This window comes from Chlorocebus sabaeus, chromosome 12 (genome assembly GCF_047675955.1).
Source record: "Chlorocebus sabaeus isolate Y175 chromosome 12, mChlSab1.0.hap1, whole genome shotgun sequence".
Lineage (NCBI taxonomy): Eukaryota > Metazoa > Chordata > Mammalia > Primates > Cercopithecidae > Chlorocebus > Chlorocebus sabaeus.
In genome coordinates, this window is record NC_132915.1 from 44,767,591 (window position 1) to 44,792,100 (window position 24,510).

General features: G+C 41.4%; 1 protein-coding gene and 1 non-coding gene across 2 annotated transcripts in view; one reads left to right on the forward strand and one right to left on the reverse strand.

Moving 5' to 3' along the window:
• Nucleotides 1–5,660: 5,660 nt before the first annotated feature.
• SNAPC3 (small nuclear RNA activating complex polypeptide 3) overlaps nt 5,661–24,510 on the forward strand; it is a 42,443-nt gene continuing 23,593 nt past the window's right edge. The window contains exons 1-3 of the mRNA XM_073021618.1: nt 5,661–6,011; nt 6,728–6,805; nt 20,571–20,655. Of these exons, the coding sequence (XP_072877719.1) occupies nt 5,695–6,011; nt 6,728–6,805; nt 20,571–20,655 (480 nt within the window). The 5' untranslated portion in view covers nt 5,661–5,694. The remainder of the gene's footprint in view (nt 6,012–6,727; nt 6,806–20,570; nt 20,656–24,510) is intronic.
• Nucleotides 18,950–19,057, reverse strand: LOC119624583 (U6 spliceosomal RNA). The gene has a single exon (XR_005240743.1). It is a non-coding gene; the product is annotated as a U6 spliceosomal RNA (small nuclear RNA).

The window sequence follows — 24,510 nt, forward strand, 5'->3', positions numbered from 1 at the left end:
CCACTGTGCCCCACCTATTGTTTTAATTTTTTTTAGAGACTCAGCCTCACTATGTTGCTCAGACTAGCCTGGAAGGAAATACCGTGTTTAAATGTTGTATAAGTTAATTGCCAACATTTTAAGATCAAGAGATTTCACACTTAAACAAATTGGCTATCTGACTTCTTTTGAAATTCTTATTTTTTATTTTTATTTTGTTATTTTTTTAGACCTCTATGGTTTAACTCTGGAATCTTTTGAAATTATGAAAACTCTGGTAGGTGAGGCCCACATTCTCACGTGGCACCATCACAGCTGCCCCCATTAGAGAGGATAGAGTACTCGCCAGTTTGCCACAGTTCCCACCAGCCAGTGTTTCTCATTTTCATCACCTGCAGAGCCCATATAAGTACCTCAGGTGAGGAAGCTGGTTCAGAGGCCAACTGTAAGAGTTAGTGGCCCCTTTTCCTACTCCCCAGTTTTTAATATTTTCTTCAATAAGCAGAGTTGGGAACTCAAGAGCCAGATAACACTCCATAATGACCTTGGTTTGACCCACTACTCAGTATTCCTGATTCTAAATTCCACACCACTACCCCAACCTAGTGGTCAGGTCCAATAACTGTAATCAGGAAACCTTAGGGGTTTTTCTCCCAGGAATTATAGAAAGCTCATACAGAATTTCAGGGACTATACTTATCCCAGGACCTTGGAGTCTTTCCACTTCCTTGGTGCTATTCCTAGTGCCAGGACTACAACACTCCCATCTTTTGCCAAATTTGCCACAGACCTAGAAGCTGCCTTTGCCATGACCTTATCCCAAGAAGGGCAGCTGCTAATATGATTATGGTTGCTTCCAGGAAGGGGCGTTACATGGAAGCTAAGACCCAAATGACTGCCAAGTTGTTGTGACTGCTGCTGATGCTCACCATGAATTCTTCTTTCCCGAGTGATCCCTGTAATTCCCACCTCTGAAGCTGTTGCTCCCAAGTGGTACTCCTCACAGTGACAATGAACCACCTCCCTTGGTTACAGCCATTCTGATCCCTGCCCTTGCCCACTGCTGCCCGGGAACCTGTGTGGTCACCAGTCCTGAAGCCAATGCTACTAAATCTCTAGATAATATGTTAGACCAGTTCTACCTGAAACATGACCTCATTCTCTCAAGTGAGGGCACCCCCTGTTGAGGAATTTGGGTCAAGTATTTCAGGACCTCAGAAGACTTTAGGTTGCAAGAGAATCCAACTCAAACTAGTTTAAGATTAAAACAAAAAGGCCGGGAACGTAATCCCAGCACTTTGGGAGGCCGAGGCAGGTGAATCACGAGGTCAGGAGATCGAGACCATCCTGGCTAACATGGTGAAATCCCGTCTCTACTAAAAAATACAAAAAATTAGCCGGGCGTGGTGGTGGGCACCTGTAGTCCCAGCTTCTTGGGAGGCTGAGGCAGGAAAATGGAGTGAACCTGGGAACCAGAGTTTGCAGTGATCCGAGATTGCGCCACAGCACTCCAGCTGGGCGACAGAGCAAGACTCCATCTCAAAAATAAATAAATAAAAACATTAAAAGTTACTAGTGAAGGAGTTAAGAATATACCACCCCAAAGTAGTGGCATACTATTTTGAGTTAAAGGCACTTGTGTGGTAGGAGTCTTTTGTTTGTTTGTTTTCTTTTTTGAGACAGAGTCTCGCTCTGTCGCCCAGGCTGGAGTGCAGTGGCACACTGCAACCTCCTGTTTGGGTGAAGGAAAAGGGACAAGATGGAGGAAGGTGAACAAGATGGAGCAGTTGCTGTTGTTTCCGGGTTCTTCTTCACAGATTTTCCCACGCCCGGGAAAAATTCCCGTGCCCGGGAAAAGAACCAAATCAACTGAGCATGCACAGAATGACGTCAAGCCCAGGACACCGAAATTCAAGAAGCCACTCCTACACACCCCCCCCCGAACTCCTCCCCTTCCAGCTCCCAGGCATAAAAGTCCGCTGCCGGCAGGAGGCGGCGTGACTTCTTCGCCCCCATATTTGTGGACTGGAAAACATCACCGGAGAGCCCCGGTGTGACTTCCCTGGCCCTCCACACCTGAGGGCCAGAGAACCTCGTCCGAGAGTGTGTGCATATTTGCAATAAAAGACTGCCACTTTCTTACGTACTTTGGCCTCATGTTTAATTACTTAGCTCTCCTAAATTAAGTTACATTACATTAAATTAAATTAAAACACCTCCGCCTCCCTGGTTCAAGCAATTCTCCTGCCTCAGCCTCCTGAGTAGCTGGGATTATAGGCGCCCTTCACCACGCCCAGCTAATTTTTGTATTTTTAGTAGAGACGGTGTTTCACTAAGTTGGTCAGGCTGGTCTTGAACCCCTGACCTCGTGATCCACCCACCTTGGCCTCCCAAAGTGCTGGGATTACAGGCGTGAGCCACCGCGCCCTTATGAAGGATCATATGCCACATAACACTTTTATGAAATTAATTTGTACGTTTTTCTCCTGTTGCTCTGTCTTATGTCAATTTAATTCTCAGGCCCAGCTGAAAAATCCTAACAGAGTAGAGGTAAAATTTTGCCTCTTTTACCTAATGGCAAATATAAGGGAGCACATGGCCTCAGCCCCAATACCTCCAAGTCACTTGACTTCTCTCTTCTCCATTTTCTGCCTTTGCTTATTCAAACTCTTGCCTCTGTTCCTTCTGACTCTTCCACTGGCAGGAACAGTCTGTGTCTAGGACACATTGTTAAGTCCTTAGAACGGGTAAAGAGCTTCTTGGTTTATAGATAAAATCCCACAGAATTCTGATTGGCTCTATTTGAGACACTCGCTCATCCTTGGACTAACCACTATGGCCAGACTGGGAATGGTTCTGTGACTGGCAGCCACAGGAGGATCAAAAGTAGTAGGGAAGGTCAGATCTATTAAACAATACTAGGCTGACAAAAACAACAGATATTCCCGACAACGATATACGGATAAAAACCAGAGCTCCAGCTGGGCGTGGTGGCTCATGCCTGTAATCCCAACAATTTGGGAGGCCAAGGCAGGAGGATAACTCGAAGCCAGGAGTTCAAGACCAGCCTGGGCAATATGGCGAAACCTCTTCTCTACAAAAAATAAAAAAATTAGCTGGATGTGGTGGCAGTGTACCTGTAGTCCCAACTACTCAGGAGATTGAGATGGGAGGATCACCTGAGCTTGGGAGGTCTATGCTGTGTCACGTTCGTCTGTGTGAAGAGACCACCAAACAGGTTTTGTGTGAGCAATAAATCTTTTTAATCACCTGGGTGCAGGCGGGCTGAATCTGAAAAGAGAGTCAGCAAAGGGTGGTGGGATTATCATTAGCTGTTTTCTTTTTTTGTTTTTTGAGACAGAGTCTCACTCTGTCGCCCAGGCTAGAGTGCAATGGCACAATCTCAGCTCACTGCAACCTCTGCCTCCCGGGTTCAAGCGATTCTACTGCCTCAGCCTCCCAAGTAGCTGGGACTACAGGCATCTGCCACCACACCCAGCTAATTTTTGTATTTTCAGTAGACATGGGGTTTCACCATATTGGCCAGGCTGGTCTCGAACTCCCGACATTGTGATCCGCCTGCCTCAGCCTCCCAAAGTGCTGGGATTACAGGCGTGAGCCACGGCGCCCAGCCTATCATTAGTTCTTATGTGTTTGGGATAAGCGGTGGAGTTAGGAGCAATTTTTTGTGGGCAGGGTGGTGGGTCTCACAAAGTACATTTTCAAGGGTGGGGAGAATATTACAAAGTATGTTATCACAAGGGCAGGGAAGGTGTATTGTCATAAGGTCAATTGATCAGCTAGGGTGGGGCAGGAACAGATCACGATGGTGGAATGTCATCTTTTGTGGTTCTTCAGTTGCTTCAGGCTATCTGGATGTATACATGCAGGTCACAGGGGATATAATGACTTAGCTTGACACGCTTCGGTGAGCCATGATTGTGCCCGTGCACTCCAGTCTTGGTGACAGAGCAAGACGCTATCTCAAACAAACAACAACTACAAAACAACCAGAAGGCCGGGCGTGGTGGCTCACGCTGGTAATCCCAGCACTTTGGGAGGCTGAGGCAGGCGGATCACAAGGTCGGGAGTTCAGAAGAAAGAATTTGACTGAGGAGCAATAAGGCAGAAAAAGAGACTGAGGCGTTTCAGAGCAGGAGTGGAAGTTTATTTAAAAGGCCTTTAGAATAGGAAAGAAAGGAAAGCACGCTCGGAAGAGTCCCAAGCTATCACTGAGTTCAACTGTGATATTGACCTTGATCCTAGGACTTTATAGGCTGGCTCCTTTCCCATGATTCTTCCCTTAGGGTGGGCTGCCTGCATGCGCAGTGCCCTCCTTATCATTGGGAAGTGAGCACAGCGCAGTATGTAGGCAGTTGCACGCATGCCCATCTGAGGCTTTCTTGCCTTTTCCGATAGAGTCTTCTTGGAAGGTCATACTCCCCGATTTTGTCTCTTAATGCATATGCCCAAGAAGTTGCTTCTCCCTGTCATCTGCATTCGATGAGCACTTTAGTGCAACAGGTGTGGGCCATCAGGAAATGGCCTCTCCCCGGCACTGGCTGCCAATTTATCACTATTAGAGGCAATATGCATTCCTAGTGGGTGAGGGAAGAGCCCTCTCCTGCCTGCTCATGCCTAACTACCTGTAACAAACCTTGCAAATATTAAGCCAGCCACCAAAAGACCATGTAATTCCATTTATATTAAATGTCCAGATTAGTTAAATCTAGAAAGACAGAAAGTAGGTTCTTGGTTGGCTAGGGCTGGAGGTGGGAGGATCAGGGGTGATAGCTAAAAGATACAAGTTTCTTCTTTGGAGTGGTAAAAGATGTTCTCAAATAGTGGTGATGGTTGCCCAAGTCTGTTAATACACTAAAAAGCATTGAACACTTCAAATGGGTGTATTATACGGCATGTGATTACAGTCTAATAAATAGTATGTCCTGCTGTATCCTTTAGGGCCTCTGAGAAATGGAGAGAGCTCCATTTGAAGCCAGACTGATTGGGTTCCGATCCTGCTTCCATTTTCCCCGCAGGTAACTCCTTCCTTAACAGCATCACGGGGTGATACTCCCTCTCCGGAAAGGTCATTGTAATTTTTAAAAACATTAAAAACATACACCAGGGTTAATCATGTGCAGTGTGTGATACACAGACGCTCTGAAACACTACTGTACACACACACACACACACACACACACACGCACATGGCGCCTCTGGGGAGGTTCTGAAAGAACCAGATCTGGAGGACTGATCGTGTCCCTGGTCTCGGCCCTCGCCCTCCTTGTTTCTTAGACTCTAAAGCAAGCAGGCAGCAATGCAGTCCTTGAAATCCAGAGTCAAGAAAAAGCCCTGCACCCCTTGGTCCGAGAGCCGCAAGGAGCGGGGCCTAAGCGCCTGGCGAGGCCGCCCTACCCAGCAGAGGCAGTTGCTGTGTAACTTGGGGACCAGACACCCAGCCTCACCCGCTGCCGTTAACCGACAGCCGCAACGGTTCCCGCCCCGCCCAGGTCGGAGAACAATGCTGCACCCTGCCCGTAGAGCCTCGCGGTGCCGCGCCCTGGAGCGGGCCTGCCGGGAAATGTAGTTTCTGAAGCCCCGCCCTTGCCGCCCCGTGGCTCGCAGGCCGGGAGCTCCAAGCAACTACAAGTTCCATCACGCTCTGCGAGGCCTTGATCTCCAGGCTTTTGCAGGGAAGGGAGTGGGGCGAACATGGCTGAAGGAAGCCGAGGTGTACCAACGTGTAGCCGGGTGGCTGGCAGGCAGGACTCAGTTTCCGGCAGTGGCGGCTGCAACTTTCCAGAGTATGAGCTTCCCGAACTAAATACGCGCGCTTTCCATGTGGGCGCCTTTGGGGAGCTGTGGCGGGGCCGTCTGCGCGGGGCCGGGGACTTGTCGCTGAGGGAGCCGCCGGCGTCCGCTCTGCCTGGGAGCCGGGGGATTGCGGACTCCGACCGGGAGGATGCCGCGGTGGCCAGGGATCTGGACTGCAGCCTGGAGGCGGCGGCTGAACTGAGGGCGGTGTGCGGGTGAGTGCGGAGCAAAGGGGCTCTTGCAGCTTGGGGTCAAACAGGGTGCATCCTTGCTTCTGCGCTCCTCTGGGACTCATCCCTGAGAAGGGCCTGTGGTTTGGACCTGGGCTAGGAGTATTACTCTTTCAAAGCTTTCAACCCGCTGGAGCCTCCCTGGAACACCAGGAGAAGTCCTGGGACCCGAATGCCCAGTTTCTGCGAGTTGGAGCAAAGGGCCAAGACAGCTGCATCAAAGACTAGTTTTTCTATTTGCTTGTTCTAAAAGTGCTTGTTAATAAAGAATGGCAGTCAGGGCAACAGCGAGGTGTACCTGCCATTGACAGACACTTTGACAGTGGAGGAATCTGAGTAATGGTGAAGCTGCGGGAGACTTCATCAAAGGAGTGTTAAAACCCCGACTAACTGATTTCTTTTGGGGACCTTCCGGGTATTCTGTTACTGAAATTTTTCCTAAAAGTGCCTTATTTGGGGGTGAAAATATAAAAATAAGTTTAATCTCTTTCTCCATTTAATAGTACTGGCTGCCTTCATCGGCCTTTTCATTATAAAATATAACCACAGAAATCTTTGTCTTAAGTTCTGGTCTCTCCGAGCCGCCTGCTGGATTTTATCTGACTTCGTAATTCAGTAATGTATTTAGGAAAACAACCCTAACTCGCTGTGAACCAGATGCAGAGTCGACCTTAAAGTATTGCTTTTCCTTTTTGTTTTAGCCTTGATAAACTGAAATGCCTTGAGGACGGTGAGGATCCAGAAGTCATTCCGGAGAATACTGACCTGGTGACTTTGGGGTATGGAGGACTTGGTTTTTATGACGTATTTATTTAAACATTTTTTCAACATTATGTTTTGAAAAGTTGAAAGTACAGTGTTGATTGTTATCTGTATACGCACCCCCTAAATTCAGCTGTTCTTAACATTTGACCATGTTTACTTTAGCCGTGTGTATGGGATGCCTGCTGTGTGTTTTTTCGTTTTGCTATCCCCCATTCAGTAAGTTAGACATGATGATTTACCCTTAAATACATAAGCATATAGCTTCTAAAAGTATCATTCTCCTACATAATTATCGTGGTATTATTATACCTGAGAAAATTAACCATAAATGCATAATCTGTAATATTCAGTCCATATTCAAACTTGTGTTTATTTTTTAATATTCTTGAATGTGTGTTTATAGAGGTAGAGTTAATCTACTTAGATCTGGGGGGCAAGCTAAATACTCTGATAGTGTTTCTCAAACTGTGGTAAAGGACAGTTTTTGTTTTTAAAAATTTTAAATTTTTGACAGATTTATACTTTGATAAAATACTACAAAAAGAATTGCTAGAAAAATGGAATTAAAAAAGACAAACACAATGTAAGTTCAAATTTTTAATTAAATTCAACAGACATAAAAATACTATCAACTGATAATGGAAGTTTCTAAATGCTTAATCACATTTTCTGTACAGATTGGTTAACAAATAGGTCGTAGATGAATTCTGGTCTGCCTACCACTCTTTGAGAGGCACTGTTGTATGATAATATAGAGAAATTGTGCATGTAATAGTGAAATTTATAATTTCCAGTTTATAGTCCACTTATTTCATACCACTTCAACTATGTTCTGTCGTTCTTGATCCTCTGATATTATCCCCCTCAAATATTCAGGCAGTCATTTCAACTCTACTTGGGTTTTCTTTCATAATAACTGCCAAATCTGTTCCCCTGGTCCCTACTGCTAACTTTTACAGCAGCAACACCTGGAACGCTATGCAAGGTTCTTAACTGTCTTTGCTAAGTACAGTCGTTTCTCCCATTGATTTATCCATCATACTATCGCCTGAGCATGTATTTTGCTTAAAAATGGTCTATGGCCCTACACCTCCTATATGGGAAAATTTCAAACTCCTTAGCTAGACATTTGAAGCCTTCCACATGTATCCCAAATCTGCCTTTCCAGATTTATTTTCAGCCACTTTCAGATGGCTCAGGATGCATGTGGTCTCTCTCCCATCTGAAACATATCACTTATGTTATGTTATGTTATGTTATGTTATGTTATGTTATGTTATGTTATTTTTTGAGATGGAGTCTCACTCTGTTGCTCAGGGTGGAGTGCAGTGGCGTGATCTCTGCTCATTGCAACCTCTGCCTCTGGGTTCAAGTGATTCTCCTGCCTCAGCCTCCGGAGTAGCTGGGATTATAGGTGCCCGCCACCTGGGCTGGCTAACTTTTTTGCATTTTTAGTAGAGACTGATTTCACCGTGATGGCCAGGCTAGTTTCAACTCCTGACCTCAAGTGATCCTCCCACCTCGGCCTCCCAGAGTGCTAGGATTACATGCCTGAGTCCCACCACACCTGGCCCATACCAATTTCTTTAAAAACCTAAAGATTCCTTTCCAGATTACCACAACCCATCTTTCCCTTAGGAAACAGGTACATTTGTACTGCCTTAAACTCTGCCATTTCTAAAGTCCTTGAAGGCTCAGTGAGAGTCCAAACTCCCATCTGTGTATTGTTCTCAGAGCCACTATACTGCCTTACTCCAATTGGTGCTCTGTAACTATTGTTGATTGATTAGTTGTATTTGTCTAAAATGCACATCTGATTGTTACTCCCTTGCCTAAAACCTTTTGATGTCCCTTAGGCTGAAGTCCTGAGTCTGTAGTGGCTCACAAAAGCCTCTAAGGAATGGACCTTGCTGTTTTCATTTTGTTTTGTTTTTGAGATAGAGTTTTGCTCTTGTTGCCCAGGCCTGAGTGCAGTGGCCCGATCTCCACTCACGGCAGCCTCCGCCTCCTGGGTTCAAGTGATTCTCCTGCCTCAGCCTCCCAAGTAGCTGGGATTACAGGCATACGCCACCATGCCTGGCTAATTTTGTATTTTTAGTAGGGATGGGGTTTCTCCATGTTGGTCAGGCTGGTCTCAAACTCGCAACCTCACGTGATCTGCCCACCTCGGCCTCCCAAAGTGTTGGGATTATAGACGTGAGCCACCGTGCCTGGCTGACCTTGCTGATTTTTTTCAGCTTTCTCTCTGCAGTGTTAACAGCCACACTCCACTGTGTTTCAGTTCCTGGAATGTGCTCTCTCACTCCAGGCTTTTGCCCAGAATAGTCATTCTTGCTTATCTCCTGACCCTGCTGACTTCTACTCATCCTGCAAGTGTCCATACTCATTATGGACTCCATTTAGGTCCTCTTGTATGCTTATGTAGCACCCCATGCTTCCCTAATGAAATGCTCATCACATCTATAATATACGTGTTTAATTTTCTGTCTTCTTAGCTACACTTGAAAGTTCCTTAAGTTATATCTGCCGCACTCACTGTTCTAGGAATTGGTAATATAGCAGTGAGTGTGGCAGATATAACATGAGCATACAAGAGTACCTAAATGGAGTCCATAATCCTTTAGCTAACACTAACAAATATTTGTAGAATGAGTGGAATAAATGAAACTTTCAGAAGACTCAGGAAGTGATTTCTGAGATAGACTGAAAAAAGAACGTTGATGATAATCATATTAAAGCAGACTCTTTTTGCTATAGTTAACACATTAATTGATTTATAGTAATTTTGTTAAGCCATGTTAAATAGTAATTTTAAGACTACTTAAACATTGCTTCTCATGACTACTTTGCACTACTAGGTCAACTAGATCTCTCTGGTTATCTTCTAGTCCCTCCAAACAGGATTTGTGGGTAGAATTATATATAATCTAATGTAAATCAGTACAGTGTTATTTTGATATACTGTGAAGCTAGTGTATTTAATACATGACCATTGTTAACCTTCATGGTCCTGCCAAAAAAAATTAAGACTTGTGGCAAAAGCCTAAATTTGTGTTTTTATGCTTTATTGTTCTCTGAACCTTCCTTCTCCTCACCAGTAATTTAACATTATTCTATTATAAAAATAAAACATAAGTACATCATCTCTTTATTATGACATAAAATAAATTTCTGGTATTTTTCTTTTCTACATCAAATGATAGAGCTCATTTTATGCATGTGAGAGACAAAGGGTAGTTGGTAGATACTGATTCTTCCTTGATACTTGTTGTTCCCTTAATCTATAGCATAGGTTCAGCAGTTTTGAAATTTTTTTTGACTACTTAGTTGGAAGGTTTTAATTCCTAGGAATAGGAGAGAGAATTGTTAATACATGGGTGCTGCTAAAACTTACTTGTCATTCCAAAAGCTTCAGCAGCATTCCTTTTTTTTTTTTTTTAAACAGAGTCTCACTCTGTCACCCAGGCTAGAGTGCAGTGGCTCAATCTCTGCTTGCTGCAACTTCTGCCTCCTGGGCTCAAGCGATTCTTCTGCCTCAGCCTCCCAAGAAGCTGGGATTACCGGCATGTGCCACCATGCCTGGCTAATTTTTTATATTTTTAGTAGAGATGGGGTTTCACCGTTTTGACCGGGCTAGTCTTGAACTCCTCACCTCAAGTGATCTGCCCGCCTTGCCCCAAAGGGCTGGTATTACAGGCGTGAGCCACCGTGCCCAGCCCTTCAGCAACATTACTTTTAATACAATAGAAATTTGAGATTATTCTGCCCGTCCCCCTCACTTTTGTGACCAAGAAAGTACTGTTTACAGGTCCAGAATGTATTGTTTAAAGGCTAAAAAAGGGAACTTTAGAGTCCTGCAAAAAAAAAAACCAAAAGAACCATGACATTGGAGAACTCCAAACCAACCACAAATGACTTTTTAAAAAAACTCAAACAGGGCGGATCACTTGAGGTCAGGAGTTCAAGACCAACCTGGCCAATATGGTGAAACCTCTACCTCTACTAAAAATGCGAACATTAGCTGGGCATGGTAGCACCTGCCTGTAGTCCCAGCTACCTGGGAGGCTGAGGCAGGAGAATCACTTGAACCTGGGAGGTGGAGGTTGCAGTGAGCTGAGATCACACCATTGCACTCTAGCCTGGGTGACAGAGCGAGACTCTGTCTACAAAAAAAAAAAACACTCAAACAACTCTCATATATCTGAGGTTGACTAGAATGACAGAAATGAGCACCGTCAAACTAGGAATCTTGTAAACTATCACTATACCCCAGATATTACAAAAATGAGCAAGAGGAAATAAAATTTAAAGAGAGCTTATTGTAGATAATGAGGAAATAACTGTAACTGTTTATACAAATCAACTTTGGAGACTACCTGCTTCCACCCAGAAAACAATGAGGAAACAGAAGAAAACCTATAAGTCTACACTCCACACAGAATTGAATATACTCAGATAAGCATTTGAGGATATAAAAATGTTTACCTTGGCCTAGAATTTTTTTTTTTTTTGGAGACAGAGTCTCGCTCTGTCACCCAGGCTGTAGTGCAGTGGCGCGATCTCAGCTCACTGCAAGCTCCGCCTCCCGGGTTCACACCATTCTCCTGCCTCAGACTCCCGAGTAGCTGGGACTACAGGCGCCCACCACCACGCCCTGCTAATTTTTTGTATTTTCGGTAGAGACAGGGTTTCACCGTGTTAGCCAGGATGGTCTCGATCTCCTGACCTTGTGATCCACCCACCTCGGCCTCCCAAAGTGCTGGGATTACAGGCATGAGCCACCACGCCCGGCTGGCTTAGAATTTTGAAAACTATTAATAAGAATGGAAATGATGACTAAAGGAGAAATGAAAAGAGTTGATGAAACGCAGGAAAGAAATGGAAGAAAAGACAATTACTTCGTAAGCGAATAAATTTTAAGATACCTAAGGGAAAATAGACTGAAATGAAAGCAAGAGGCAATGAAGAAAGGCATAAAAACAAGCAAGAGAATTGAAAATGACAAAGAAAAAAAGTAAGATGAATCCGAGAGAGTAGGGAACGGCAGATAGGCAAAGATATAATAGTCATATTATCAGAGTCCCTGAAGAAGAAAAAGAAATGGAGCAGAATTCGTATTTAAAAACATAATCTAACAAAAGTTTCCAAAATTGAAAAAAAAACTAAATCTGGAAAGGGTTCGCTAGGTACCTGGAAAAACTAACCCAGACTTACTGGCTTTTGGGATATATATTAGTAAAACTATTAGATTTCAGAGATAAAGATGAAGTCATCACGTCTTCCATGCCCAAAAAGAACACATAACTTGCAAAGGCAAACTTACAGAAAGCATCAGATGTTGCAAAACTGACATACAAAGCAAGGCAACATAGAGCAGTGTTTTTTTAAAGCTCAATGAAGGTGTGAATTAAGGATTTTGTATTTAACTGAATGTCCTCAAATATCAAGGTTATAGAGAGAGAGTTTTCAATATACAAGAACCTGGGTAATTTCTGTACCTGCTGGCCATTTCTGAGGAGCATACAAGAGAATGAGCTTTATCCAACCAATTGATGACTGGGAAATTTTCAGCAAAAGGACTAATACAGAGAGGATGAGGGTGGAAGATTTGTGTAACTGTTGGGTATTGTAACAAAGTGCGGTATTGCAACTAAAACAATGGAAGGAGAAAAATGGATAACATGTGGGCAATAGATGGGTTTTTTAAAGACTACCGCAGAGGGAAAACAAAATCTGACACATTGGATAGTAAAGTGTTAAATAAGAAAATGGGTAACTGTAGGATTTAAAAAATATGAGTACAAAGGTAACCAGTAGAACAATAATAGAAATACCAACTCCCCCTCAATTTCTAAAAAATAAATGGAAAAGAATACACATTTCATAATGAAAAACAGCTAATACAACAAAATACGGATAATTAGAAAATATTGTGATAGAGTTGATACCAAATACATCTATCAGTCTTAAGCAACCTATTAAAGGATTTTCAGTTTGGCTTGTAAAACAAAAATCTTGGGGAGACAAGAGACATATCTAAAATAAAGTGATTCAGAAAAGCTAAAAATAAAGGGTTAGACAAAAGTATACCAAGTAAATGGAGACAAAAATTGAGCAGAAGTAGTGATGCTGATATCAGACAAATAGTATTCAAGCCCCAAAGTATTACATGGGATAAAGGACACTTTTTAATTTATATCTTATGGAGGTACGTATGCATAAAATTTGCTCCCTGCTAATGAAAACTATGTGACATCTTCACAAAAATTGATTATGTATTAGGTCACAAAGGTAACATCAGTGACATTCCGAAAATAGAATATTACAAACAGATTGGGTGCAATGGCTCATGCCTGTACTCCCAACACTTTGGGAAGCCAAGGTGGAAGGATTGCTTGAGCCCTGGAGTTTAAGAACAACCTGGGCAAGATAGGGAGAATTTGCCTCTACAAAAAAATAAAAACAATTAGCCAGCTGTGGTGGCACATGCCTGTGCTCCCAGCTACTCTGGAAGCCGAGGTAGAAGGATCACTTGAGCCTGGGAGATTGAGGCTGAAGTGAGCCATGATTTTACTGCTCTACTCCAGCCTGGGCAACAGAAAAAGACCCTGTTAAAAAACAAAAAGAAAATAAATTTCCAGCTCAGAAAACGAGAAAAGAACAATAAAGTAAGTGAAAAGAAAATACTAGAAAGGAAATAATAAAGATAACAGAAATTAATAAGGAAAATGATAGGAAAACCATGGGTCTAGTTAATTTTTTTTTTGAAACGGAGTTTCACTCTTGTTGCCCAGGCTGGAGTAGATTGTGCATTGACACAACCTCGGCTCACTGCAACCTCCGCCTCCCAGGTTCAAGCAGTTCTCCTGCCTCAGCCTCCAGAGTAGCTGGGATTATAGGCATGCACCACCACGCCCAGCTAATTTTGTATTTTTAGTAGAGACAGGGTTTCTCCATGTTGGTCCGGCTGGCCTCGAACTCCCAAACTCAGGTGATCTGCCTGCCTCAGCCTCCCAAAGTGCTGGGATTACAAACGTGAGCCACTGCCCCTGGCCCTAATTAAATTTAAAATGGTGACTTTCTGAAACAATTTAAAAGTTAGTTAACTAACATATAAAACAAGGCAACAATAGAGCTGTATTTTAAAAGAAAACTCAAGGTGTGAATTAAGGATTTTATATCCAGCTGAATAGTTATAAAGCTAACATCTTGTTTATTTTATTTTATTATTATTTTTGAGATAGGCTCACTCCGTTACCCAGGCTGGAGTGCAGTGGCCTGATCTTGGCTCACTGCAACCTCCGCCTCCTGGGTTCAAGAGATTCTCCTGCCTCAGCCTCCTGAGTAGGTGGGACTATAGGCATGTACCACCACACCGGCTAATTTTTTGTATTTTTAGTAGAGATGGGGTTTCATTGTGTTGACGAGGCTAGTCTTGAACTCCTGACCTCAGGTGATCTGCCCGCCTTGGCCTCCCAAAGTGCTGGGATTACAGGCGTGAGCTACCACACCCAACCTTATTTAATAGAGGAGCAATACATGCATTTTCTACTAAGATCTGGAACAAGGCAAGCATGCCCACTATCTCTACTACTTTGCAACATAGTCTACCAGTGTTAGCCATACAGTCTGGCAAGGGAAATTAATTAGAGGCATAAGAGTAGGTAAAGAAGAAAAAGTCCCTCTACTGGCAGATGATATAATAGTTAACTTGATTAAGAAGAAATGGAAACTTTTTTTTTTTTTTTTTTTTTTTTGAGACGGAGTCTGGCTCTGTCGCCCGGGCTGGAGTGCAGTGGCCGGATCTCAGCTCACTGCAAGCTCCGCCTCCCGGGTTCACGCCATTCTCCTGCCTCAGCCTCCCGAGTAGCTGGGACTACAGGCGCCCGCCACCTCGCCCGGCTAGTTTTTTGTATTTTTTAGTAGAGACGGGGTTTCACCATGTTCGCCAGGATGGTCTCGATCTCCTGACCTCGTGATCCGCCCGTCTCGGCCTCCCAAAGTGCTGGGATTACAGGCTTGAGCCACCGCGCCCGGCCGGAAACTTTTTTTTTTTAAATGGCTGAGACTGGTTAGCAGTACTTTTTTCAAGGGTTGACAAACTGCAGCCTATGGGCTGGCTGGTTGTTTTTGTGTATAATCACGCCCATTTATTCACATATTGTCTGTGGCTGCTTTTGTACTATATGGCAAGTTCAGTAGTTGTGTGAGAGAGGTCATATGGCCTACAACCTAGAATATTTACTATTTGGCCCCTTAAGGAGAAGTTAGCTGATCCCTGCTCTAAGCAAATAAATTTGAAAACCTAAATGAAATGGATAATTTCCTAGGGAAAAACAGATTACTGAAATTAAGCCCTTAAGACTTATAAAACTTAGTTTCTGTAGAAAAACAGAGAAAGTTATGTAAGGAACTATTTCAAAAAGACTGCAAGTCCAGATGGTTTCACAGAATTCTACCAGACATTCGAAGACTAAATACTCCCAGTGCCTCAGGGCCTTGAAGGAAGAAAAACTTCTTAATTATTTTTCTGAAGCAAACATGACATACTTAAACTAGATACTGACAATACAGAGAAAGAAAACTTGACATGGGGATCATTCAACACAATATTACCAGACAATCCAACATCATATTAAGATGACACTCTATACCATTGCCAAGTGGGATTTAGTTCAGGAATGGAACATTGGTTCAGTATGAGAACATGTATTAATATCATATACCATGTTAATAAATCTGACAAAGTATTATTTCCAGAGATGCTGCAAAGGCCTTAACAAATTCAGCACACATTCATGATAAAAATACTAAGGAAATAGAAGTTGGAGGAATACTGTTCCAACATGATAAAATATATATATATATCTTAGTTGTAAAGCTAGCACCTTATTTAGTAAGGGAGCAATACATGCATTTTCTAAGATCCAGAAAAAAGCAAGCATTTTGCAACATAGTCTATAGGTATAGCCATGCAATTTGGCAAGATAAATTAATTAGAGGTATAGGGGTAGGTAAAGAATAAAAACTTCTCTGTTTACCGGTTATGTGATTAGTATGCATGGAAAATTAGTCAATGTGAAAACTAACTCAAACAGAAGAATAATTTAGTGAAATAGGATCCAAAATTGATATATAGAACTTAATAGCCTTCATATATATGACAATAAACAATTAGAGATGGTGGAGAAAATTCCTTTTATGATACCCCAAAAGAAGGTTAAATACTTAGAAATAAATTTAACAATAAATGTATAAGACTTATGTGAGGAAAATTCCAAAACAGTTATGAAAGACTGAAGAAAACCTGAACAATTTGAAAGATATTCTCTGTTTTGGATAGGAAGACTAAACATTACAATGATGTCAGTTCTTCCTAAATTAAATTATAAATATGGTGTAATCCCAATAAAAATACCATAAGTATCTGTTATGAAGTTAAACAAGTTGATAATAGCGTTCGTGCAGAAAACACATGCAAGAATAGGAAGACTCTGGAGGGAAAAAGAAAACCCACCACTCGGTGGTGGGGCGATGGCTTACGCCTGTCATCCCAGTACTTTGGGAGGCCGAAATGAGTGGATCACCTGAGGTCAGGAGTTTGAGACCAGCCTGGCCAACATGGTGAAACTCCGTGTCTACTAAAAATACAAAAATTAGCTGGGCATGGTGGTGGGCACTTGTAATCCCAGCTACTCAGGAGGAGGAGGCTGAGGCAAGAAAATCGTTTGAACCTGGGAGGTGGAGGTTGCGGTGGGCCAAGGTCACACCATTGCACTCCAGGCTGGGGGACACAGCACGACTCTGTCTCCAAAAAAAAAAAATATATGAGGAAGTAGTAATTTTACCAGATATTAAGATATGCCACAAAGCCTTTATAATTAAAATGGTGGGTAGTAGCTCATAAATAGACCAGTGGAACAGAATAAAAAGTCCAGAATTAGAGTCAAATACATATACAAATGTAGTATGACACTATACACAAGAATAATAGATAGGGATCAAAGTGTAGAGAATGGCTGGGCATGGTGACTCAGGCCTGTAATCCCAGCACTTTGGGAGGCCGAGGTAGGCAGAGATCGAGACCATCCTTCCTAATACAGTGAAACCTCGTCTCTACTGAAAATACAAAAAATTAGCTGGGTGTGGTAGCACACACCTGTAGTCCCAGCTACTTGGGATGCTGAGGCAGGAGAATGGTGTGAACCTGGCAGGTGGAGATGCAGTGAGCCCAGATGGCACCACTGTACTCCAGCCTGGGCGACAGAGCGAGACTCCATCTCAAAAACAACAACAACAACAACAAAAAACAAAGTGTAGAGAATGAAACATGCATACTATGGTGCGTAGTGAAAGGATTTCTGTTACTCAAATCCAGAGGAAATAAAAAGATGGATAAAACTAACTAAAAATTAAAATGTTTTCACAACATAAAGTCAAAAGACAGCTGCCAAACTTGGAGAAAAATATTTATGACATATACCACAAAGGGGGTAATATCCCCAATATGTAAGAACTCTTAAAAGTTGAGGAACAATGACCAAAAACCCAATGGGAAAAAGACATGAACCAGTAATTCACACAAAAAACATGAAAGTTACTCACAAACATGAAAAAATGCTCAAACACACTCAAAATTAGAGAAGTGAAAATTAAACCTACATTGAGATACCTTTTCTTCCTATGAGACTGGCATAAATTTTAATATATAATACATTTTTTGACAAGGCTGTGGGAAACAGATGGTTTTTTGTTTTTACATTTCTGAAGAGAAGGCAGATTGTTAGAACTTTTCTGTAGGGTAAATTTTGTAATACTTAACACAATATTACATATATGTGTACTTTTTGTCCCAGCAATCCCACTTCTAGTAATTTATACCAAAGATACCCCTCCAACAATATGAAAACATGTGTGTTCAAGGTTATTCCTTGAAGTATTGTTCATGATTGCAAAATATTTGAAATACCTTAAATATACAGACATAGGAGAGGAGATTGTTGAATATGCTATGGGAAATCCACACTGTAATATTTTGCAGCCATAATAAAGGATGAGAAAGGATTAACTCAGAGTAATTTCTAGTACATTGTATTAAGTGAAAAAAGCAAAATCCCAAAGTATATGCCACCTTTCATGTAAGAAAGGTGTGCCAGGTGTAGTTTATTGGCTCTCATCTTCAAATTTACTTCTTTTTCCTGCTCTGTAAAAGTGGACCTTGGCCTTTTAAATACTTTTCTTTTGCCAACTAGCACATCGTTAAGCTTCGTCAGTGAAGGGCGATGGAGAGACCTTTCAGGACTCTCAAGGGTTTTGCTTCCTGATCTGATGTGCTGGCCCAGCAGGATTCTGCAGTGCACACAGCTTCCCCAGTGCCCAGCTCCTGCAATACACTGCAGTCTGAAGCACTCCACGCCCAGCAGCTTTCCCTGCCAACCCCATTTCCCTCCACAGCTCCCCTGAACAGTTTTTCTTGGTGCCCTTAAGGGTAGATTTCCAGCAAGTTCCACTGATGCAGCACTATAGCAACTTCTTTCTCTTGCTCCTCTGGATCTCAGTCCTGGGAAGAAAAAAGGACTTCCTTGAGCTTTTTCTCAGCCCTAGGGGTAGGGTGCTCCTTGTATTTGCGATTATTCTGTTCTTTGGTGTTCCCTTTTACTGCTTCCTTGCCAGTCCCTCATTATTCCAATCCTCTGTTAAAGTTGTTGAATCCTTAACCTTTGTTCAAATTGCTATTCATTTTTTTATTTCTTCCTAATTGAACTCAGATTGATACAGAAGGAGATAAAAGAGTATACACAAATATCTGTTTATTTGAACAAAAGAAATGGAAAGGATAAAGCAAAACTGTAGAGACTCATTGCCTGCAGGGGTGGGTGCGAAAGGGGTGGAAAGAAGGGGAGGGAATGGGATCAGGTTAGTAGGGACAAAGAGGGAGTGACACTTTTGACTCTTAGGATCATAGTGATGTGTCACATATTTTTCACATACCCTAGATGTAATGAGACAATTAAAACCAACCAGGATGTAGGGGGAACCCAAAACTGAATTCAAAAACTAAAAAATAAGCCTAGTTGCATTACAAATGTGTAATATAACACCACTGAAGAGGGTGGGGAAGAAAGAACTAAAGTCTTTATTAAAGCCTATCTTTTTTTTTTTTTTTTGAGCACTTCATGAATTTGCATATCATCCGTGCATAGGGGCTGTGCTAATCTTAACTATATTGTTCCGATTTTTAAATAATAAAATGCTACCAAAAGCATATCTTGATATAATGTAAGGGTGAAGACAGAACTTTTTATAAGTTAGTGTTTCTCACAGGGGTATAGGTTAGCAATTCTGTAACCATTTTATGTATTTACTAGAATTGAACAAATAATAGGTTGCTGACAGTGAATGCTGGATTTCTCACTTGTGGAGAAAGAAGTTATAAACAAGGAAATGTTAAAGGCTAAAATGAATCCTGTGGTTTTAGTTTGGGATCAGAAGTATCAGTATAAAACTCATAGTTTTAAATATGTAACAGTAAAATACAGAAATACAGATATTTATACATGTATAGGTTAGTATACATACATATATTTCCTGCCTATCTCAGCTGAGAAGCCTAGAAGCAGTGACTCCAGTGACAATGAGAATGCCTAGAACCCAGATACTGGTCTCTAAACACCTTTTTCCAGTAAAGGAACTAGGGCTCTTACAAGTGGTCAATTCCTGGGATGAGACAAGAAAAATACAGGATGGGCCTTGAGCATCTTGTGGTGCCAGAAAGTAAGGGAATGTTCAAAAAATAAAAAATAATTTTAAAAAGGAGAGGACTTGCTGAAAGAACAGGAGCTCCTAATGACTAAAACTACCAATTTGAACAACAAAATAATGGTAATATTAGATTTTAACCCCAGAATAAAACAATTATCTATAGGTTCATACTAATAGAAATGATGAAGTAAACAGATGGGAGGAAAGAGGCAGGTCTTCCTCAAAATATAATTCCAATGAATAAATGTAGAAGAAAGGAAAGACAGAATTGCTATTAGGCATACACCACAGTAATAAATGTTGCAGAGAAAATCTATCAATGAATGCTAAAATTCCTGGGTGAAGTTTGAGGAGAAACAAGATTTGCATAGTGTCAAAGTATCTTCCCCAAAATATTTACCAAGTTCATAGAAAATAAGGTATCATTCTGGTGCAGGAACCTGGCAGACAGAAATAAGCTAAACATCACTAGTAAAATGTCATATTAATATCATGAACCTCTTGATATGATATACTGAGAAGGACATCATTGTAGTGTTCTTACCAAAATGCTAAATTTATTCCTATCATGAGGAACTAGCAGTCAAACACAAATTGAAGGACATTGTATAAAATAACTGATTAGAGCTGTTTGAAATTGTCAAGATCATGAAACATAAGTAGAGACTGAAGAACTTTAACAAACTCAAGGAGACTAAGGACAAATAACATGCCATGTGGGATCCTGAATAGGAATCTGGAACAGAAAAAAAAAAAAAAACGAGTAAATTAAAAATCATGTGAAATTTTAAAAAGGCCTATAGCTAATAATATTATATAATAATTTATTTCCTGTTCTTGATAATTGTCTCATGATCATATAAGATGTTGACATAAGGGAAGCTGAACAAGAGAAGGGAACTTTTTCCTGCTTTTGCTACTTAAAATTAGTTCAAAATAAAATATACTGAATGTTTTGAAGTCTGAATAACAAATGTTGAACTTTGATTTTTTTTTTTCCTTTTACATCTACAACAGGGTTAGAAAAAGGTTCTTGGAACATCGGGAAGAAACCATTACAATAGATCGAGCCTGCAGACAAGAAACATTCGTTTATGAGATGGTAATTAAGAGTCTCATCGTTTTCACCCTTTTCTCTTAAAACAGTAAACTGACATTGGCTGAGGGTTAGTAATGACAGTATGGTAGCTTTATACTGGATATGCTTAGTTGAAAACAAACTAGAGTAACTCTTTTGAGTCTGGGAACTAGTGAGAGAAGAGGACCCTTAGAACTCAAGTGACTACATATTTGACTTTTTCAGATCTCTGCCTTTATTCTTGTTTGGTTTTATCTTGCTGTTGGTATTAGGCTAAATTTATGCCTTTTCACTACCCTATTTCTGGTCTTTTTGTTCTGCTCCTGATTTTGGTTTAACCACATTCTTAATCCTTATCTATTATCTCTTGTGTAAAACTCTGGGAAAATTCAAGATGATGACTCTTGAGGAATTGGGAGCTAGTAGACACGATGGGTTCAGAATCAGTGTGCTGGCACTTGATCATGCATATGAGCACCTATTGTCTCTCCCACTTATTTTACTTTTATTGTGGTAAAATTTACATAACATAAACTTTACCATTTTGATCATTTTAAAGTGTTCAATTAAGTGGCAGTAAGTACATTCACAATGCTGTATAATCATCACCACTATTTCCAGAACTTTTTCATCATCGCAAACAGAAGTTCTATACCTATTAATCAATAACTCACCAGTTTTTCCTCCTGCAGCCCCTCCTAACCTCTATTCTACCTTCTTTCTCGATGAATTTGCCTATTCTAGATATCTCATGTAAGTGGAATGCTTTTTTTGTCCTTTACTGTATGGCTTTTTTTTTTTTGAAACAGAGGCTCACTGTGTCGTCCAGGCTGGAGTGTAGTGGCGCCATCTCGGCTCACTGCAGTCTCCACCTCCTGGCGATTCTCCTGCCTCAGACTTCTAAGCAGCTGGGATTATAGGCACCTGCCACCATGCCTGGCTAATTTTTGTATTTTTAGTAGAGACAGGGTTTCATCATGTTGGCCAGACTGGTCTCGAACCCTTGACCTCAAGCAGTCTGCCCACTTCGGCCTCCCAAAGTGCTGGGATTACAGGCGTGAGCCACGGTACCCAGTCTATGGCATATTTTACATAGCATAATATTTTATAGGTTCATTCATATTGTAGCATGTATTAGAACTTCATTCTTTTTTATGGCTGAATAATATCTATTGTATGGATATACCACATTTTGTTCTATTTATCTGTTGATGGACATTTGGGTTGTTTCTATCTTTTGGCTATTGTGAATAATGCTGCTATGAAAATTGGTATACAGGTATCTTTTTAAGTCCTTTTTCAGTTCTTTTGTATCTGCACCTAGGAGACGAATTGATGGATTGTATGGTTAATTCTGAGAAACTTGTTTTTCATAGCGATGATACCATATTACATTCCCATCAGTAATGCATGAAGGTTCCAATTTCTCCATGTACTTGTGAACGTGTATTTTCTAGCTTTTTTAAATAATAGCCATGCTAGTGGGTGTGAAGTGGTATTTCAATGTGGTTTTGATTTGTATTTCCCTAATAATTAGTGATACTGAACATCTTCTTATTTGGTTTTTGGCCATCTGTATATTTTCTTTGAAAAAGATCTATTGAGATATTTTGTCCATTTTGAAATTGGGTTGTTTATCCTGTTGAGTCATAAAGAGTTCTTGGCCAGGTGCCGTGGCTCACACTTGAAATCCCAGTACTTTGGGAGGCTGAGGTGGGTGGATCACCTGAGGTCAGGAGTTCCAGACCAGCCTGACCAACATGGTGAAACCCCGTCTCTACTAAAAGTACAAAAATTAGCCAGTCGTGGTGGCATGCCCCTGTAATCCCAGCTACTCAGGAGGCTGAGACAGGAGAATTGCTTGAACCTGGGAGATGGAGGTTGCGGTGAGCCAATATCATGCCACTGCACTCCAGCCTGGGCAACAGAATGAAACTCTGTCTCAAAAAAAAAAAAAAAAAATTAGCCGGGCGTGGTGCAGGTGCCTGTAATTCCAGCTACTCTGGAGGCGGGCAGAAAAATTGCTAGAACCCAGGAGGCGGAGGTTGCAGCGAGCTGGGATTTGTGCCATTGCACTCCAGCCTGGGCAACAAGAGCGAAACTCTGTCTAAAAAAAAAATAAAGAGTTCTTTGTATATTCTGCATACTAGACCCTTACTGTATATGTAATTTAAAAATATTTTATCCCATTCTATATGTTGTCTTTTTACTTTCTTTTCTTTTCTTTTGTTTTCTTTTCTTTTTTTTTTTTTTTTTTTTTTTGAGAGTGTCGCTCTTGTTGCCCAGGCTAGAGTACAATGGAGCAATCTCAGCTCACTGCGGCCTCCACCTCCTGGGTTCAGGTGATTCTCCTGCATCTGCCTCCCAAGTAGCTGGAATTACAGGCGCTCGCCACCACTCCCAGCTAATTTTTGTGTTTTTAGTAGAGATGGGGTTTCACCATGTTGGCCAGGCTGGTCTCGAACTCCTGACCTCAGGTGATCCATGCGCCTCGGCCTCTCAAAGTGCTGGAATTACAGGTGTGAGCAGCCACACCCAACCTTTTTACTTTCTTGATAATGTTATTGGATGTACAAAAGTTTTTAAATTTGATGAAGTCCAGTTTTTCTTTTTCTTTTGTTGTCCTTGTTTTTGATGTCATACTTAAAACATTGCCTAATGCAGCATCACGAAGATATTCCCATATGTTTTCTTCTAGGAGTTTTATAGCTTTAGCTCCTAAGTTTGTCTTTGATCCACTTCTGAGTTGATTTTTCTATATGATGTAAGGTAAGGGTTTGACTTTGTTCTTTTGCATATAGATATCTAATTTTTCCAGACTGTCCTTTCCCTAGTGAATGATCTTGGCACTTTTGTCCAAAGTCAGTTGACCATATAAGTTTCATTGTTACATCCTGTTGGTCTAGATGTCTATTCTAACCTAGAACTACTCTGTTTTGATTACTTTGGCTTTGTAGTAAATTTTGAAATCAGGGAGTATGATTTCAAAATCTGGCTTTGTTCATGTTTTTCAAGATTGTTTTGACTATTCAGAGTCCCTTGAAATTCCCTATGAATTTTAGGATGGGTGTTTCTATTTTTGGAAAAAATGCCATTGGGATTTTGATAAAGATTGCATTGAACCTGTAGATTACTTTGGGGAGTATTGAGATCTTAATGATATTGAGTCTTCCAATCCATGAATGAGATTTCTTTCCATTTATTTAGATACTTAATTTCTTTCAGCAGTTTTTTTTTGTTTGTTTGTTTGTTTTGAGACTAAGTTTTGCTCTTGTTGCCGAGGCTGGAGTGCAATGGCGTGATTGTGGCTCACCGCAACCTCCGCCTCCCAGGTTCAAGCGATTCTCCTGCCTCAGCCTCCTGAGTAGCTGGGATTACAAGTGTGTGCCACCACGCCTGGCTAATTTTTTGTATTTTTAGTAGAAACAGGGTTTCTCTGTGTTGGTGAGGCTGGTCTCAAACTCCCAACCTCAGGTGATCCACCCGCCTCGGCCTCCCAAAGTGCTGGGATACAGGCATGAGCCACCGTGCCCAGCCTATCAGCAGTGTTTTATACTTTTTATGTATACAACCCTTTCACTTCCTTGGTTAAATTTATCCTAAATATTTTATTCTTTTGAATGCTATTAATAGTAAGTGAAATTGTTTTCTTAATTCCTTTTTTTTTTTTTTTTTTTTTTTTTGAGACAGAGTCTCACTTTGTCGCCCAGGCTGAGTGCAGTGGCGCAATCTCGGCTCACTGCAACCTCTGCCTCAGCCTCCCAAGTAGCTGAGACTACAGGCACCCATCACCATGCCTGGCTACTTTTTGTATTTTTAGTAGAGACGGAGTTTCACCACGTTGGCCAGGCTGGTCTTGAACTCCTGACCTCAGGTGAT